Source organism: Ischnura elegans, chromosome 12 (genome assembly GCF_921293095.1).
Source record: "Ischnura elegans chromosome 12, ioIscEleg1.1, whole genome shotgun sequence".
In the NCBI taxonomy this organism is placed as follows: domain Eukaryota; kingdom Metazoa; phylum Arthropoda; class Insecta; order Odonata; family Coenagrionidae; genus Ischnura; species Ischnura elegans.
In genome coordinates this window covers 93,089,031-93,109,449 of record NC_060257.1, presented here as the reverse complement: position 1 = coordinate 93,109,449, position 20,419 = coordinate 93,089,031, and the positions used below count along the sequence as shown (strand labels likewise).

Below are 20,419 nucleotides of genomic sequence, written 5' to 3'. Positions count from 1 at the left end.
TTTTAAAGATATAATTACGTATTGATGAGACGTTAATGATAAAAATGGAATATAATTTCGGATAAGACGTAAATAAGAAAAATGGAATGTAACCCAGACGGCACAGGAAGTTTTCGTACCTGAATACGAGGGTGGACCATCAATATACAAAATTCGCGCTTAGGACGTTACTAAAAAGGTTTTGTTTCTTTATTTCCCCTAATGACGAAAAAAGATGCAAGAGGACTGGCAAATTCATATGAATCTATAAAATTGTATCTCATCGATAAAACTGTATTCGGTCTGGGACTATTTTCTTTCGCGGGTGTTGCCATCGTGCCATATCCTCCTAGAAAGATCACATGCCTTCACAAGCTGGCACAAGCCCACACAAGCCGTTGGAGATCGCATCGTTTACGTCACGTCTCACCACATTTCAGGGATTTTTGTGGTTAAGTTTGTGAAAAATAGAGTGTCTGGTAATGGTGAAGTTTCCCTTATTCTTTAATTTCATTCACTGGGCTTCAGAAACGTGTTTGTGAGATATTTTTGTTAAAAATGCCTTTCGTGTGTGTATTGTCGGGATGTAATGGAAACTCCGGGACATGATTCAAGTTTTTAGCTTTCCAAAAGATCCTGAGTTGAAGAAGAAGTGCATTTGGGCGATGGAAAGAAAACATTTCACCCCTACGAAAAACTGTGAGGTATGTACTCTTTCTCGCTGTAATTATTTGGATGTAATTTTAAGATAGAAGTGGCTTCGGGATATTAATGCATCCTGCGCGCTTCGTATCCTATCGTACGTGCTTCATAGCGGACATTCGCATGCTGCGTACGCGCTTCGTCGACAGGCCGCGAATGGAAATTATCCATTGACGAAAAGCGACTGAGCGGCATAGTATCCCTGGAGTCAATGGGTACTATGTACATACGAATTAGATACGGAGGGTTCTGTGCCGTCTGGGAAGTATGATGTTCCTCTGAAAAAAAATTATGAAAACTTGTTATCCAAGGAAATTAAAATAAGACACATTTGGTATTTTCATTAATGTCACAAAACGCTGAATTTGATTTTTTGTGTGCGTACACACAAATTACATGTGTGAGATTTGTAAAATTAAAAATCGTCATTTTGCATATTTATCAATTCTGAAAAGATTTCTTTGTCGGTGAAGCAAATAATGAGTTATCGCTCACGACATAAAATACAAATTTTTAAATTTTGAGTTTGGCTTTTCAAGTTATAAGCTACGTGATTTGTGATATTTTTTTCGAATCGTCATTTGGCATTTCTCTATTCGCAAAACTTTTTAGGTCATTCTCGAATACTTTCTTATCATCCACGGAATGAAACGGTATAATTGAGTTTTCAATGTCCATAAATGGAGGAAGTTTTGAATGTTCTCAAATATGTATAATTGAGGGTTTCCTTCGTATCTTTTGTTATCTCTCCGTATCTTTTCGTAACCTTTCGTATCTTTTCGTATCCTTTTAGTATTCCTTCGTATATTCTTGTATCTCTTCGCAATTTTTCGTATATTTGCGAAATTTGTATCGCATATAGAAATCATTCTTGACCATCAGGACAAAAGAATTTCAAAATCCATGTTTTACGATTTTTTATTTGGATTCGTTTCATTCATTTTTTCGATTCTCGATTGAATTTCAATGATATGATTTCGTGTTGATAAGACGTTAATGATAAAAATGGTTTTGAGGTTTTACCGGAAAATAATTATGAAAACATTTTATCAAAGGAAATTTAAATGAGACATATTTCGTTTTTTCATTAACGTAACAAAACGCTACATTTAAATTTTTGTGTGCGTACACACGAATTACGTGTGTGACAATTGTAAAATTTAAAATCGTCATTTTCAATATTCACCGATTCTGAAAAGATTTTTGGTCGGTTGTAAGTTGCATATATGACATTTGTAGAATTGTAAAACGTCATTTTGCATACTTTGCGATAAGGAAAAAATTCTTGGTCGGTGAAGCAAATAATAATGAGTTATCGTTCACGACATGAATACAAATTTTTAAATTTTGAGGTTGTATTTTCAAGTATTTATGTACGTGATTTGTGATATTTTTGATTCGAAACGCCATTTGGCAGCTTTTCGGTTCGCAAAAGAATTCTGATTGCAAATTCACGCAAAGAAACGCTATAATTGAGTTTTTATGGTCCCAAATTAGACGACATTTTGAATATTCTATAATGCTCATTTTAGATTTATCTTCGTATTTCTTCGTATCTTTTCATATCCTTTCGTACCTTTTCGTATTCCTTAGTATATTTTCGTATCTCTTCGCACTATTACGTATCTTTTCGTATTTTGTACCATAAATTATATTTGACAATTATGACAAAAAATTTCATGATACGTTTTAGAGATTTTTATCTCGATCCGTTTTATTGAATTTTATCATTCTCGATTGAATTTCAAAGATATAATTACGTATTGATAGAAATGAAAAATATTTAAATGTTTTTCTGAAAAAAATAATGAAAACTTGTTATCAAGGACATTTTAATGAGACCCATTTCGTTTTTTCATTAATATAACAAAAAGCTAAATTTGAATTTTTCTGTGCGTACAGACAAATTCCATGTGTGAGATTTGTAAAATTAAAAATCGTCATTTTGCATATTTACCAATTCTGAAAAGATTTCTTGGTCGGTGATGCAAATAATGAGTTATCGCTCACGACATGAAATACAAATTTTTAAATTTTGGGTTTGGCTTTTCATGTTACATGTTACGTGATATGTGATATATTTTTGTCGAATCGTCATTTGGCATTTTTCGATTCGCAAAATTTTTCTGTGTCAATTGTGAACACTTTCTTATCATCCACGGAATGAAATTGTATGATTCAGTTTTTATGGTCCCCAATTGGAGGAAGTTTTGAATATTCTCAAATATGTATAATTGAGGTTTTTCCTTCGTATCTTTTCGTATTCCTTCGTATATTTTTTTCATTTCTCGGCACTTTATTGCATCCTTGCGTTTTTTATCGCGTTCAGAAATTATATTTGACAATAAAGACAAAAAATTTCAAGATACATGTTTAGAGATTTTTTTATCTCGATTGGTTCATTCAATTATTTCGATTCTCGATTGAATATTATTTAGATAATTACGTATTGATATTATATGACGTTTAAAAAAATGGAATATATTTTGATGATTTTCTGAATAACAATAATGAAAATCAGAGGAAATTAAATGAGACACATTTCGTTTTTTCATTAATGTAAAAAACGCTAAATTTGAATTTTTCTAAGCGTACACACAAATTACATGTGAGATTTGTAAAATTTAAAATCGTAATTTTGCATATTTTGCTATTCCGAAAAGATTTCTTGGTCGGTGAAGGAAATCATAATGAGTTTTCATTCACGACGTAAAATACAAATTTTCAAATTTTGAGTTTGTTTTTTCAAGTTATAAGTTACGTTATTTGTGATATTTGTTCGGATCGTCATTTGGCAATTTTTTCGATTCGCGAAACTTTTCTGTGTCAATCTTGATCACTTTCCTATCACCACGGAATTAAGCTGTATATTTCAGTTTTTATGGTCCCCAATTGGAGGAAGTTTTGAATGTTCTCAAATATGTATAATTGAGGGTTTTCCTTCGTATCTTTTCGTATCTCTCCGTACCTTTTCGTATTCTCTCTTGTATCCTTTCGTATTTCGTATTGTATCTAGAAATTATACTTGACAATTATGACCAAAAAAATTTAAGTTAGGTACGTGTTTTGAGATTATTTACGTCGATTCGATATATTGAATTTTTGATTCTCGTTTAAATTTTATGATATAATTACGAAGACGTTAGTGATAAAAATGAAATATATTTTGATGTTTTATGAAATATTTTAAGAAAACAATTATGAAAACTTGTTATCATATGTAATTTAAATATGAAACGAATTTCGTTTTCAAAACCTTGAAATCGTTATTATAGACTTCCTGATAAAATGAAAATTTTACTGCCATAATAACCATTCGCAAGAGAATCTTAAAATTTTCATAAAATTTAGAACTGAAGAAACATCATAATGTAAAAAAACTTATTCAAATGAATTAGACTTTAGGAGTCATGAAATTTATTTCTATTTGAAATCGACATATTTTTTAATTATTCGATATGAAAACTTCAGTTTTATTTATGAAATTGAACTCTTAAACTTCCTTAAAAGAAATACGATTAATTTGCAAATTTCCCTAAAGAAATTATAAATAATTCTGCTACTTGAAATAAAAGTTTCTCTCTTCACGAGAAATAAAATTTTTATTTTTTATAAAAAAACATTGAAATCGAAATTTTGTACTTCTAAAACAATTACACGAGTTGAGGTAGTCGATTAGCTGAATCATCGGACCACTCTTTATCATCGGTGCGAGTATCACCTGGTCCCGGCTGTGGTTCAAAGTCTCTCGAATCAATGTTTAACCCTAGAGTATAGCTGTTGCTGAAGGTATTTTAGGAAAATGAATTATATGCTTACTTTAGCAGGAGAACCCAAAGGTAGAAGTCATACAAAAGCAACAATCCATAGATAGACAGTGAGAATCAAGCCAAACCATGGTGACAGCAAATGGTAATGATTCACTTTTGAACCATTTAGTCAAACTACTGTGACAAATAATGCAGTAAACCCTTGGAGTCTAATTCTTTTCCTGGTTGCAAAATTGGCAGCCAACGTAAAATTTATAAATTACATATGTCCAAACCTGAGCAGGCAAGTGATTGCAAGCTCCAGCATAGTGAAGTGAATCTTCCGAACTATTGCTACAAATTTTTTTATTATCGTTGCCATATTATGAAGCAAAATATCTTATTACTACTGTTATTATTACTATTCTTGATGATAAATATTTTCATCATTCGAGGAAGGATGAGGTAAAATGGAAGCTGTAAAATTTAGAAAACACATGGCAAATTGCAAAAAAAAGGCAAAATCAATCATTTTTATACAATTCTCAGGGGCCCCTAATGCCCCCTAAGTGTTCATTTCATTCTTTAGCATTTTCCATCCCTCTAAACCCTTAGTAGCAATGTAAATGCAAAAATAATCCTTTTCATTCCACAAAATCATCAAAAAGTGATAAAAATATGAGGGGGGTGCTCCCCCGAAAACGGTGTGTGATGGGGAAAAACGGAGGTCATATTCAGATTCTGGAGGGCATTTTACTTAACATTGCGATTTTCATGCCGTCCAGTGTAATTTTCAGCATTGCAAATGCATATTTGATTTTTCTTCATGTACATCTTCACAACACTTCAATAAATCCCCGAAATGAATATCTTGATGCCCATGCACAGAAATTCCGATTATCGTAATGGGCTATTGATGGGGAGGGAGGGATGGCACGAAAAATCAGAAAGCACAAATAATGCAAACTTTCACTTTAGTTTCATTAGTTTTCACAATTTACTAAAATAAAAAAATTTACTATTATTCACGCACATTGTCCATCATTGTAGATAGCTTTCTTTTCCCAACTGCGATCTTTTCAGTGGTGATAACGTGATTCTATGTTCCTACTTCTTCCTATTGTATAATTCCTACTTCTCCACATAATACCTGGTTTCCGAAAACCATGCATCCGTGGCTGCAAGATCAAGGAAAGAGATTCGTGCAGTGATTTTGCACGGATACTGCAAATCCAGTGCGAGACGTCGGGTACTACACTGTCACTGTGTAAACTCAAGCATGGCTAACCTGCAACACGGATGGATGATTGGGAGTCGGCTGTACTTTAAATGCTAGTTTTGCTCAGTTCTCTCAGTTCTCTGGGCCCCGCCCATCAACCAACCCAATATGATGGTACTGGTTGATGTCACCAAGATTCTTTGAGGATCCAATTTATAAAACGATCCATTAACCAAAGAGGCTATCGAGAACGAGAAGTTAGCAGAAAAGACGTTCAACCGCAACATGGGATACCCAATCAGACAAACGTGGAGACCAGAGCTGAATATTGCTTGCAGAAACTGTGAAGCTAACCAATGAACCATTGAGTACTTAACAAAAAAATAGGAAGTTATGTTCATAATCGCGCAACCACAGCGACTAATAATGTACACCGGAAATACTACTCAGCACACACAGTCAAAAAGTTCATTTCATTCTTTAGCATTTTCCATCCCTCTAAACCCCCCCTTTCTCTCTATCCAAAATCTATAACAAATTATAACTTAGCCATCCACTGTTATGTCTTCTGTCTTCCACTTGCAAGAATGCTCTGAATTAGTACTTAATGAGCAACAATTTCTATCGTCTGAAGGACTTCATGATGGAATCTGAGTGATTTTTATCCAATTGATACAAAAATTTCTAGCTATTTCACACATCTTATTATTTATTGTAGTTATTATTATTTTAACAGCTTCCATTGTCGGCAGTACATGTGACCTCTGGGAACAATAAACATTATTATTACAGAGTTTGGACATGCCCGCAGCCCAAACCACAGACTTCACTCGGCACTCAAACGGGACAAACATGATGTTTACCACCGATATGTATTAACTCATCGTATTCCTAGAGAAGGTAATCCCAATTGTGATAGGTTAAAAAGTCCTTTCTTCAGTGAGCTTGCATAAAATCTAAATAATTTGTTAAACATCTCCATTAAGTTAAGGCCGTAACAGGAACAGTTTTTTTGACTTTGATTGCACCAAAGAACTTTATATGCACACAGGAAAAATCAATGCAGAAAATACATATTGAAATTCAGTCCTTCAGGAGGGCAGATGGTTGTGATATCTCACATGATTCTTACTTGAATAAGCAGTTCAGTCCGACTGAGCACATGATTTTGTCGACACATTCTGAGAGGGAGGGGCAGTTGCATTACACAGACGACCTTACTCGGACAGAATATCCAATGCTGCCCAAAGGCCAGATTGGACTAAAAGCCCACAACCCTTTGGGAGCACGGCAAGAATGTCCACGCACCTATCCACTCCATTCCGCCAAATGCCCAATACTTATGGACTACATCTCAAATAAAAGAAACAAAAGACATTTTCTTCATCATGCAACACACATGGAGGGCTTAGAAACATATAGTAAGTTTTTCAATAATTAAACATTTGCATTTGCAATTGTTCTCAGGATCCTTATTTCCTAATTTTAATTACTTCCTTACATCTGAAATTTTAACAATCCTTATTTTCATCATTATCATTACTATCCATCGATAGATTTAAGTTCTCCATTTATGTATCAAGGAAAATCAATCAACCACAATTAATCATTGATATAATTAGATGTTTTATTTATAACATTTTGACAAATGAAATCTTCAGTCATTACAATAAAATTTCTTACGGAAGACACAGAGAGAATTCAGGACAAAATAAACAGCAACATACACTATACATTTGTTTAAAAATCTCTCATTATTCTTACTTAAATAGGTAGTTCAGAGGCAGTACTTCCATTATCCGTGAAGGAAGATTAATGTCTCATCGCCTCACTCTCTTTTTACACGTCAACTGGTAACAGTAACATGGGCATTGATTCCCAGTACATATTATAATACAAAACTTGGCATCATCAACCGCAAACGTGTGCACACACCACATAAACGCCCAATCCCAATCATAAACACATCCAGAGAGGAGAGACCTCCTCCTCCAAATGAAAATAACAACAGAATTGAAATGTGTGTGTTTTGAAAATTTACACAATTATGACACAACCAAATCCCATTTTGTTCGTCAATTTACAAGGAACTATGAGAACGTAAACAACATGTCTGATTGGGAATCCCTTCATTTCCCTTTTTTAAGTACAGTGGTCGGTGCCACATGGGTGCTTCTAAAGGGAATGGGTCCATTTATCACAACACATGCATAGGTTTGATTAAACAGTTATAAGGATAAACTTTTAAAAACTTTAACAGTCAAGAATTTACTCTCAATAAACATTCACTGCTTCACCACGTTGCTTAGTAAGGAAACTAAGTGGTATGTGTACCATCATGCAGGTACAGAAAACATCACAAATGATGGAGTGGGGACAAATCATAATGGCTTTCTTCATGGAGGACCCAAAGCAAAAGTGATCCAGACGAGGGAGGGTGATTGTGAAAGGGGACACCGCAAAATCACCGAGGAATCCAAAATGTGACAATTAAAAGTTCGCCCCCCACAACTACTCAATGTTAACGAATAAATGTACTTTAAAGTCCTAGTACATGATGAAACTCCTAATCCATTCAACTTACACAGAAATTTAAGTTTGGTGGCATGCAACAAGAGCAAAATAGAATTGAACAACACACTAGCACCATCAAAATACTCGGCTATGAGATGAAGAAAAATGTGTACGAAGAAAGAAGTTCAACGGTATGTCCAATGAGAACACACACAGCCTACTAAAATGTTGCCATCAACCCAAAAACAATTTCCATTAAAAAACACATTTTTTGAATCTGTCAGTTAGTTTCAATTAATATGTTAGCACCTGTAATTCGATGTTTAAATTGATGACCATAGAACAGGCTTAGTCTTTTTTTTACCTACAATGACTACAAGAATTTGTATAAACACTCTGCAATCAGGATACAACTGTGAATTTGTAGAGTGCTATTAAACTGCAAGGCCTACTCATGATATTAAGCTCAAAATGACTGTTATCTGTTGAAAACCTAGATCAGTGTCAGTGTGATTAAAGTGTGGAAAATTACAAAAGTTTGTGTGTGCCCTTCCATCAGCATCAAGGTTGGTGAGGGTAGAGCTCACCCAAGATAAAGCCACGGGCTTGAGGATCCACTCAAATGATTCATACAATCGTCCCTTAATCTTAAGTGATAAAACTAAAATGGGATTCAACAATTCTATGTGTTTTGCAGAAAATAGCTAATACATGAATACTGAAAATAAAGCCATCATCCAAAGATACACAAGAAGAACCCTGATCACAAGGTATTTAGCTGGCTGGCTAGTGAATTGCAGCTATTTCTGGCCCTGCCAAGCAACATTACATTCACTCCAGCAGCAATTATCAACAACATCATAGCAATCGCACACACCAATTGCCTCTTTTCCCTACTTTCTTCAGATTGCAAGGTGAAGCCCATCAATATTTCCATCCCCTTCAAATGCAGAGATCACTCCAATGATGGCACAAAAATAACCGTTTCACATAACAATGATGGCTCCAGGGGTCCCAACTTAGTACTGTTATAAGTGCTCATTAGAGATTCCTTATTCAGAATTAAACCTCTGAATCAATAGATAATCCTGTTACTCAAATGAATAAGCACGACTTGTAATTTGAAAAGAAGCTCACAACAACAATGACCCACTTGAAAAACTTCATTTGAATTTGTGAGATAGTTCCAAATTCGATTCATAGAAGTTATCTAAGACCGAACAATACTTGGCCCGAGTCTCAACAAGTTCTCCATGATTTCATCAATACATTTTTAGCAAGTGTAAAAGGCTCACTTTTGCAGGATACATCCATGCCAACATATCAAAATCAAATGCATAATGATATGTATGAGAATATATATAAATGTATAAGAGCCAACAGATTATAATGCTAAAATATTTAGAATGATAGAATCAGTAATTTTTTCAGAAATGTTGTTTATTTATGTAGGCTGCATTTTCTGGGTTTCACTGCGTCGTGGTTGTGTTGGAGACAACAGTTTCTCATGCAATACAGCAGGCATCTTCAGGTTGGAGTTAAAGATGCCTGCTGGAATGCAGCAGAAACTGCTGTCTCCAGCACAACCACGACGCAGTGAAACCCAGAAAATGCAGCCAACATCATTAACGGCGCACCGCGGAAGCTTTCGCACCAAATTGTTTGTTAGTTCATCCAGAGCCAAAATCGAAACTCTGCCAAGACACTCAATGTCAATGGGATGCAATGGGAAGGTAAGGAAAAAATGGATGAAAACGAAAATTCATCCCCTTTGGTTCAGCAACTCTCTCATAATTTTAGTATGAAAAATTTCAAAGATTTCCCCCACATTTTATGAGTTGATGATGACATTAAAGTTCTGGTTGATTAACTCATTGAGGGCAGGTATGGATCACTAGAGTGTAAGCAATATGTGAGGATGAAGAGCAAGGCAGCGCAGATGCTGTGAGACCCTCGCCAGCAGTTGGTGACATCACCTGCAAAACAGTTAATGCCTTGAATTCTATTGTCTCGAAAGACTAACAGACAGAAAAATATGGGCCGCTTAATTTTTCAAACTCAACCTGCATTGACGACAGAATAAAATTGGTGGACACTGCAATACGTGGCAATTCCCACTTCTGACCCCAAGACCAACACAGAGAATGACCAAATAGAAAATCCCCAGACAAGACAACTCAACAAAGTGCCTTTGAAACTTTCATCCCACAAATTCAACATAGGAATCAACAAATTCCTCAAAAATGAAACAAGTAATCCACTATTCTATCTATCGCTTTCATCCATAGCTCAGGGTCATCACTTTTCTCAGACAACATATCTATCCACATATGTCATTGGGGATTGGAGGTTCAAATAAGTACAGTAAATAGAAACAATTTCACTTTCCTACAAATTTTTTTCCGGTTGGCACTTTCCACTTTTATGTCGTCATAAAATAAAGCGTCTAGTACACATGTCAAAATCCGTGCACACCAGTACAAAATTAGCGGAAAAGTGCTATTTAAAAAAATAATATAACGACATCTCCCTGCCGTGATCCACCTTCCACAGTTACTTGAAATGTTTGGTGTTGAATGCAATTCGCCATTCATAAGAATTCATTGGAGCAAACCTTAAGCGAGACAGAAAAATTCATAGTCGTGCATTGCGGGTTGTAGCTTTCTAAAAGTTTCACTCAAACTTAAAAACTCTCGTGAAATTTACTTTGCACCAAAATGTTTTTCGAGAGATTGATTCAAAATTCAGATTCCCGGACACACACAGTAACTCAGACTTCCCAGTGACGTACTACAGCGGAAAGCACTCAAATACAGATGCACGAGCCGGCCTAGTTTAACCATATCAAATCAGCATATTCATGATTGAAATTTGATTTAATAAAATACAATTGCACTTTGCAAAATTATTTTAACGTGTACGATGCATCATTTGCACCCACAGATCCATCAGCATCAATGATCAGATCCACAGACATGGAGAAACAGGAGGGGAGGATTTGACGAGATTGAGGAGGGGGAGTACGCACGTCGCGCCCACCCCCTCCCCTTGTTGTTTCCTCCCCTCTGCGCAAATGCCTCACACCTCTCCTCCATCCTCAACAGCCAAGGATGCAGCGCAAATGCCATGCACTTGTGTCTCATGATAGCTCTGTGAGCCAAAATGCATTAAAATGTGCATTGAAATATGTAACTGAAAAAGACCCATCGCATTCCATTACAATACGTCAAATTTCCTCTCCTGAATTTATTCCAAACATACGTGGCATTTTAAGCATCACAATTTTCACTGCACTTCAGCAGATTAATCAGAATTTACATTTTTTAAATGTCAATAGCAGAAACATGGGCAACTAAAATATGTAAACAGATAAAACCCTTTGGAAAGACCCTTTCACTGCCAGCCAAATCAATCAGGAAGGGAATATGCCAATCTCACCAATTGTTTTCACCATTTTCAATTCTCATCCAACCTATTTTCACTGACCACGGCTTTTCAGGATTGATTTTCAATGTTTATGGACTAGATGACTGTTTAAGATTTTAATAGCGAGACTTGCATACAATAACACCCCACAAAAAGCTAAGGAGCTATAAAAATTAAAACACTGCATTTCATAATTCCACACTATGCTATGAAAACATGGTCAGAATGAGCATCCATGGCAAGGCTTGAGCTGATGGCAGGGTAATGGTTGAAAAGAAATTGTGGCACAAGATAAAATCCATTTAAAATTACGTTGAACAGTTGAAAATTCAACTTAAAAAATGATATTTTAGACAAGCATTAAAAATTTGTGCATTAATTCCGATGGACCAAGATGCAATACAGATGGCTGAAACATATATTGACAACAAGATAACAAAATATCTTAATCCCTATCCACTCTTAATAAAGAGCTAATGCACAAATATGAATTTCATAAAAAGATCAACGGATTGAAGTAAAACAGACAATACACAAATGTACAGTCGTAAAATGGAAAAAATTGGTTTGCTTCACAAGATTCAATTGTACACAGCCATGAAAACTGTCATCTTCACAAATAACTTGTAAAAATGAGAGTTAATAGATAAAGCCTTAGTCACGGTGCAAAGGAATCTTCCAGAAGGTACCAATTCTTACTCTCATTAATTTATGAAAATATACCAAAAAATCTGCAACCTATCAATTAATAAGCTCTTGCATCCCATCACGTGATTTTAAAAAGTTAAAACTACTTCTTGCACACGAAAATTAGATTAAATACATCCAATTTTTAAAAAATCTGTGTGAAAGACCCACCAATTTGGTCATTACTTTCTATTTACCTCAATTTAGGCCTCACTCATATGGGTATCACTTGTGATAATACGCAAACTACGTTCATGAGGGCACCATCAATACAATGCACCTCAGCCATCCACACAGTCCTCATCCTCACATCCCCTCTACACCAAATCAATGTGAAGACAACAAATTTTGATCGCTGCGATGCTTCGCACAACCATCAGAATGGTTTGAGCAATGAGCAGCCCTCGTGAGGCCAGACGAGTTGCAACCCTCAGAAAGAGGGGAAAGTCGGCTTTAATATCAATGGAATGGACAACAACCCTGGACAAAACAAAGTCACAAACAAAAATTATAAAGAAGTGCGTCATCCACTTGCACTTTGGGGCGACATGGAAATAAAAACAGCTACAAGAGAATGTCAGCCGCCTCAGTCAGCCTCGAATACTGTGGCACCTCACAGCGACTAGTGCCAAAGAGGGAGAGGTCGGGGCGGAAAACGAGACAATCTCGGATGTTGAGGGTCAAATACTGCAGATTTGGAGTCCTTCTTTAGATCCTCCAAGTTCAGATGGGAGGGGACGGAAAGGGTTTTGTTGAGCTAGACTCACACCCAGACACACACACAGCCATTCTTGCGCACACGCAGCCAATGCACCACGGGGAGGTGGGGTGTCAACAGAAGACGACAATGGCCTCTTGACTGGACCACCAAACAGACGATGGCTACTAAGGGTCTGGCGGAGACGACTCGAGCATCTCGACGAGGAAAGTGTCGATGGGGACGTCGCCAATCAGGCGAAAGAAGAACAGGTGCTCCAGGCACTTGAGTCCAATGGAGCGCAGGGAGGGCAGGCGCAGCAGCAGCTTGGCAAAGCGCCCCGGTTCATCCGGGTGCGTGCTCTTTGCGTGCTCCTCCAGCGCCGCGTACACCTTCTCCCTCAGAGATTCAACCTGCCTGCGACTCTTCAAGCCACGAACGTCTGCAAAGATCACCAGTCATCAAAAGGACTTACAAAACACTCAAGTCAAAGCATTTATTTCTTCCCTCTCAATATTCAAAGTGCACAAACAACCCAGAGCTCTGATTTTTCCCACATTGAATCTACCAATCAGCCACATTAGCACCACAGATTTGGCTAGTCCCCTTCAACGGCCGAGGGCATCAAATTATTCACCACCAAATCAGCAGCATATACAGTACGCTGAAACAATGTAAAAAGTATTAACTTTTCCTGAGATACATCTGCAAACCGGAGAGCCTGGAAATGTAATTTGCTTCAGAGATTATATTGTGTAAGAAACTTCCATTCTTCAAAATACAATCTTTCTTGTAGAGGGACATATTTGATCCCCGCAGCCGTTAATGGGAAATCTGACATTTTCATACAAAGCATTATGAAATTCTGATAGTGATTTTAATTTTGATAATTTATTCTTAATTCTAATAGCATTCATCGCAAAAGCATCAATATGATCCTCACAGCCATTCTGGTGTTAACATTAAGGAACTCATCAAAAAGATTACATATTACCCACATACAGTGACTTGTGTAAAGATTACCAAATTTTCTTACGGGATGGACTTCAGTGAAAATTTATGAGAGAAAATCAGTCAACATAAAAATGCAAGTAAATGAGGAATGTAGGTGAACACAAACAAATGTAGTTGCTCCGTTCCAATAGATATGATTTCCAATTAATGCTAGTTAACTTACCCTAAAATAGCTAACTGACAATGGGATCAATTATACATATATACCATGAATCACAAAGAAGAATTCTCTTACGAATAACTGCCTGATATGGCAGGGTAAACATGGAGGGGAAAATAACAGGCATAGGACAGAAATTCATTTGGTTTCAACTCTCGACGATTCAACCATTTGAAGCACCTTCAATTGATGGAGAACGTAACCAGTAGAAGAATATTGGGAGAGCCGTGGTTCATATCCAACCGAAACATCCAAAAAGACCTCCAACTAAATCCACTCCTCAGCATTCTCAAATCCTTCCTCCCACGATTCCAGAGATCCTTCAAAGCCACCGACAACCAACTGCCATTAGTGGGATTATACCCCATCACCCTACTCCAAGCAAAAAGTCCTGAAAATCACCCTTCCTACATTCCCACCCTCACCTAAATAATTAATTATCGAAACTATGCCATGATTTCACTGTAAATTTCAAACAATCTTCGAATCCAAAAAATCCTGAGTCGTTCAGTATACAGCTGCAAAACTGGGAGATGGAGTTTCACAATTAAAAAGCAAAAAATCAGCGTAGCATAGTGCAGTCAACAATTCAAGATAGTTTTCTATGCCAAATATCAGTAAGTTATGTTCAAGCGTACACAACTCATATCAATAAGAAGACAGGAGAATTCAAACTTCTACAGCCAGGTTGGGTCAATGGCCATCCTTGTCTAATCTTGGAAAATAATCATGTTGCATAACCAATATAAATTTCAACGAATGATAAAATTTGTGCTTACAATCCACTGACCAAATTTCTTTTGTATGCAAAATAAAATATCATTCACTTAATATGACATTATGAAGAATGATAATATTCAGATAGTGATGACTTCTCAAATATAAAGCACCTAATTTTGCAATTGCGAAAATTGTATGGTTGCCACGAAATTTCGCAAAATTATAGGGAAGCTTGGTTATTACGAAATTTTGCAATCATGAGTGAGGTAATATCAAATTCAGTGCTCATATCAATTGTAGCACATAGTGGAAAACAGCAACGAGTAGAGGAGAGAGAGTGCTTAGAGGACATGAATAACAAGGGGAACACAAACCTTTGCTCTGTGAAACCAACAACTGGTTCAAACCGTGTCTGCTAAAATTGATACATAGTGTGAATCTCTTAAAATATGCTCATTCAAGGAAGCATACTTATCATTTAAGACTTACTTCTTCTTAATGATAGGAGCACAGCTTTCCGTCACCAGTGACCAATTAGTGCCATGAATACCATCAGCATGGAAACTGGCGTACCCATACCATATGGTCACATCTTATTCTACCAATCAGAACGACACCAAATGAATGTCCAAATGACACAGTGTGAAGGCCCAGCCAGTCATTAACTTTTATGGCATTTCCAAGTCGACATACACCTTGTGTGTGGGGAAGACCGTGGCACTGGGCTGGGCTGTCTGGGACTGCATTAGATTAGCGTCACACAAGTCGTGCGCTGGAATTTTTGGTGCCACGAGGAGGTAGCTGCACAAGTTCAACAAAACACTAAACAATGATTTCAGATTCGGTACAACGCAGAGGAAAGGGAAACCAATGGAAGCACCCACATCATTCCGCTTTGTTCCGTTGGTCTCCTTTCCAACTCACGCATAGATGGATTTGCACAACAGCATGATCGTTCACAAGTTGGCTTCATGGGAGCTCTGTGCTATTGGTTTCCAAACATCACAGTCGGAGCTGGGATGCAATTGTGTTGCATGATCATGGAACCACATCTTAGGGCCACTTATACATGACTGTGTGGCACGTTGTTTGAAAATTTAGTTTCCAATTGGTTTGAACCGTCCTTGCCAACTACTCTCCCCAGCCTTGATCGTGCCTCCACCATTCACAAAGCCGCTGATGCACAGTTCTCAGATACTGTAAGATTACCGTATAAGCTTGTGTAAGAGGCGCACACGTGTAAGAGGCGCACCCCTATTTTGAGGATCGAAGCTATAAAGAAAAAAAATTTTGCGACATTTTTTTTATCCTAACGTGCGGTGTTGCAGACGTATGCCTGGAATTTCGACAGTTATCGAAATGTCCTCTTTCAGTACTATTTGAAAGAGGAAATTTTGATAACTGTGGCGGCATAAGAGGGAGTAGAAAGAGTTCCGATCCTCTCTTTGCATACGCCATCGCTCTACGTTGCTTGTCCTACTCACGAACAATTTTGTTTAAAAGCTCTCGCATGAGTATTGCAATAGAATTGCAGCCGTGGAAAATTTTAAGGCAAAACATGACAGGCAAATGGCATGAGCTTTCCCAAGAGATTGAACAACAATCGGGGCAATCTCAGCGCCGCAGGATAATAACCACGTTGTAGATTTAAGGCCCCTTGCACACACACTGATTTTGGACGGCCGGTAAAATATCGGCCGTCCACATTCCAATAGTGAACAATGGGAGAGCATTGGAGCTTGCACATGTACCGACCACGCGCCGGCACCGGCAAAATGCCGGTTAGCTGCCGGCTATTGTCACTGTGGATCACCGACGCCGGCTCAAAAACTTAGCAACGTATCGTTTGACCGGTAAAAATCCGGCATGTGTGCAAGTATCACTTCGCCGGTAAAATATCGGCCAATATTTTACCGGCCGTCCAAAATCGGTGTGTGTGCAAGGGGCCTAACGGAACTACACTCGGCTCTCCATCAGCTAATGCCTCTGCCATTTTTTTTTTCCGAGACTCCACAGGAAAATATCAAGTTACAGGGGAACAATGGAAACGTGTTTCATCCTTACCCCATTCCACCAACTGACCTTTTTCGGTCTACCAAGTTCAATTCCCCGAGTTTCTGGAGGTCAAATGCTACGTGAGTCACCTTCTGAGCTCGAAGAAATCTCGATATCTTTCAGCAATTGTATGACACGCACGAGGTTCTAAAAAGAATTAGACCTAACGCGACGTATATCTTACAGCATTTAAGTTTTTTGAGCTCTAATTGATTGACACAAAGATTTATAGCTAAAATAAGGCTACTAATATTCAACATAGTCCAAACAGCACAATTTCGGAAGAAACAAGCGTAGCATAAGCGCATTCAAACAAGACGAGATGGACTGGAAACTCAGGCAACGCAAACTGCGTATATCACATTGCTGCGCCTTCGCCCCTTCGCTTTAAAGGCAACGACGTCACATGCAAGATCGGACGTGTTCTTCCCTTGCTCCTTCGCTCGTAGCTTTAAATACGGAGGGGAGGGAGCCCTCTTCCCCTCGACCTCTCCTTCAGCGCTCATCACTTATAAGTAGATGTCCGTGAATTTCGCGTGACGCGATATCGCGAAATAACGCGAAATAACACGAAATAACACGAAATAACGCGAAATCGGTAAGTTAAAACGAAATTCCGCGTTATTTGCGATTTTAGGTGGATTAGCGAAAAAATCATATCTAATGAGTCGTAATCTATTAAAACATAAGCCTTCATTGTTTAACGCTGCCGACGTTTACTTGCCCTATCTCATTACGATTCCCAGGTCAATAGGCTCGTTTAGTCCCGCGCATAACGCATCCGCGTAATATCACGCACTGTGGTGATTTATCCGCCAGAATTTGCCGTTAAATTTATCACTGCCTCTTTCTTATCTGAAGAAATAGATATTATGAATTAAAAATGCGCGGAAAGAAATTTAGCGCGGCCGCGGAGGAGCGGATATAGAAGCTCACGCACCCGATACGCGTCAATGCCGAGCAGTAATTCCGGCGACTCCCCGCGGTGCATTAGACTGCGTTATTGGATAACTTGTTGCAGGAATACCTTGAGTATGGGTCTAATGTAACAATTTCGTTGACTTAAACACGGCCGCTGGCCGGCACGGCCCACAGCGTGGCAGAGAGTCGTCTCGTCTGAAAGCGGCCTGAATTTCACGGCGTCGTGACGTGAATGGCAACCGGCAAAAAGTCGTTTCGTCAGAAAGCGGCCTCAATGTAGCACTGGCTTATTTCCCGGCGCACCGCCGGGCCGGATTGAAATGGGCACCGTGGAGACCACGGTGGCCGTCAACGGCACCGTGCGTCAACTGCGCGATTCGATTCGTTTTAAGACATCCATAGACACGTAAGGTTATTTGAAAGCACGAAGCGCTAGCAGTTGGGAGAAGGTAAGGAAGGAACAGAAAGGATAAGAGTATAGAGGATTCTCCTTATTTGCAGACGGATCGTCGAATATTCAGCTCTCCACTGAGCTACAATACAAAAAAATCATTTGGACATTGGCCAAATCTAATACCTAATTCTTCAGGTGAGAAAGCATCTCATTCTAGATGCTTCAGGATCGATAAATGGGAAATAATTTCTCAAGTTTCTTTGATTCCGATTATGTTTTGTTATGTGCGCTTCTTTCCCTGCCTTTCCTGACCGATTGGCAACAGCTGTAATCAAAACTAAGCGACTTTGTTGTATCTAGCTGCTGTCCCACCTTCCCTCAGCACCTGGGTGAGGGGTATCGAAAGGGAACCCACGACATGAAACATTTCAGACAATTTGTAAGTTATACGGTACTGCAGCTACCCAGCACTCAGTTTGAAAACACCACCGTGATAGGTTGTGTTTTGGGGTTAGACTTTTTTTTATCGTAGTTCTAGCTTTAAATATTGAACGAAGGATAGGAATTTTAAAATGCCAAAAGCTAGTGATACTCTTCACACCTTCTCAACTAAATTCACTGACCCTGCAGGGTTGAGAAGGATTTTATGTGAAAGACGGAGTATTACTGCGCAAAGTTTGTGATAAAACGATTTTAATTCAGAAGATGTGACACTTTGTTAAAGCACATCAGTAGCGATACACATAAACGTGCGAAAGAAAGGGGACCCACAAAACGACAGCTATCCTTTGAACACGCAGTCACTCAGTCAAAGAAAGCAAAGGAGGAGCTTGTTGTTGCTACTACAGAAGCATTTTTAAAGGCTTTATTTAGTGTAGAGAAACTTGACAATCCAAAAATTCTGGAATGGCTCTCGAAGTAAACACATATAAGGTAGTGGGGATTTTGCCGTTTGCTGATCGTATTAGCCAAGACTACATACTTGAACCATTCATATACCTTGAACCAATATAAATTGAACCACTTCTTTCATGTTGTTTTATCAGAAATTTTGTGCTATCGAAATTGTGTTAAATGTTAAGTAAAATGCTTAATAAAAGTATAGGTATTAATGAAACGTGTACCATAAAATAATAAAATGCCTGTATACCGGGAAAAATGTAACATTATAATAACACCGCCAAGATTTTCTATAACACCGAAATCACATGATTTTAAAACGAATTTCAGCAAAAAATAAAACCACTTTCACGGACCTCTACTTATAAGCATTTCTGATTTCTTCTATCCACCATTAAGTCCAACAATGAGCACACTCGTTCGAATTTTTTCAACCGCAGGTTGTGACACCAATATTACTATATGCAGTATAAATGCCGCGGGATGCCCACTCGTGGCAATAAATTTAGCGCGCGCTCCGGAGCGAATCACCCCGCGCGATCTTTTCAATGTTCACCTCTGGGGTACCGACGTGACGGAGCGATGCTTGCAAGAAATTCAAACAGGAGCATTTTAAAAATACGTCACTAAGGGAGAAACTCCCCTGCCTGCCGCTTGTTTTTGACCCAGGGTTTCAGATGACTGACTCACGCTGAAAACCAAGGCCACTCAGTTCCCCTTGAACTTGCGACCGGTGAAGGGGAGGGGGGGAAGATAAGAAGTTTGTGTAAGAGGCGCACCCCCATTTTCGGCTGCAATGTCTGGGAAAAAAGGTGCGCCTCTTACACGCGCTTATACGGTACATTTTTTCCACTACTACAATGCAAATTAATTATTTAATCATTGTTTTGCACTTGAGATTTCCCAGAGCTCAATTTCCAGTCGTCGTTGATTAATTTTCTATTGCAGCGACCACAATCAATTGTACTCGCTAGTGAGTAGCTGCAGTCTGCATAAAAATACATGCGGACATCGTACCCAACAAGTAATAAGAACATATAATAGAAGAAACATATTCCACGTAATGGAAGGTTAAGTTAGGGAATGAACCTCTTTGAACATTGAAGGAACATTTTCACCAAGAACAACCGAATTCTTAATGATTATTAATCATAATCATAATATTCAAGTTGATAAGATAAAAATAATCCACCCAATCTTTATGAACTCCATTGAATTCATGGAAACTTAAATTACAGGTTAATAAATCACAGAAACTTTGATGAAAAACTTTTGCTTCACA

At 38.0% G+C, this 20,419-nt stretch overlaps 1 protein-coding gene across 5 annotated transcripts in view; it reads right to left on the bottom strand.

Annotated features, from left to right (window-relative positions):
• Positions 1–10,226: 10,226 nt before the first annotated feature.
• LOC124169706 (retinoic acid receptor RXR-alpha-B-like) overlaps positions 10,227–20,419 on the bottom strand; it is an 80,652-nt gene continuing 70,459 nt past the window's right edge. For all 5 annotated transcript variants that reach the window (XM_046548394.1, XM_046548390.1, XM_046548391.1 and 2 more), the window contains exon 8: positions 10,227–13,415. In XM_046548394.1, the coding sequence (XP_046404350.1) occupies positions 13,162–13,415 (254 nt within the window). In that variant the 3' untranslated portion in view covers positions 10,227–13,161. The remainder of the gene's footprint in view (positions 13,416–20,419) is intronic.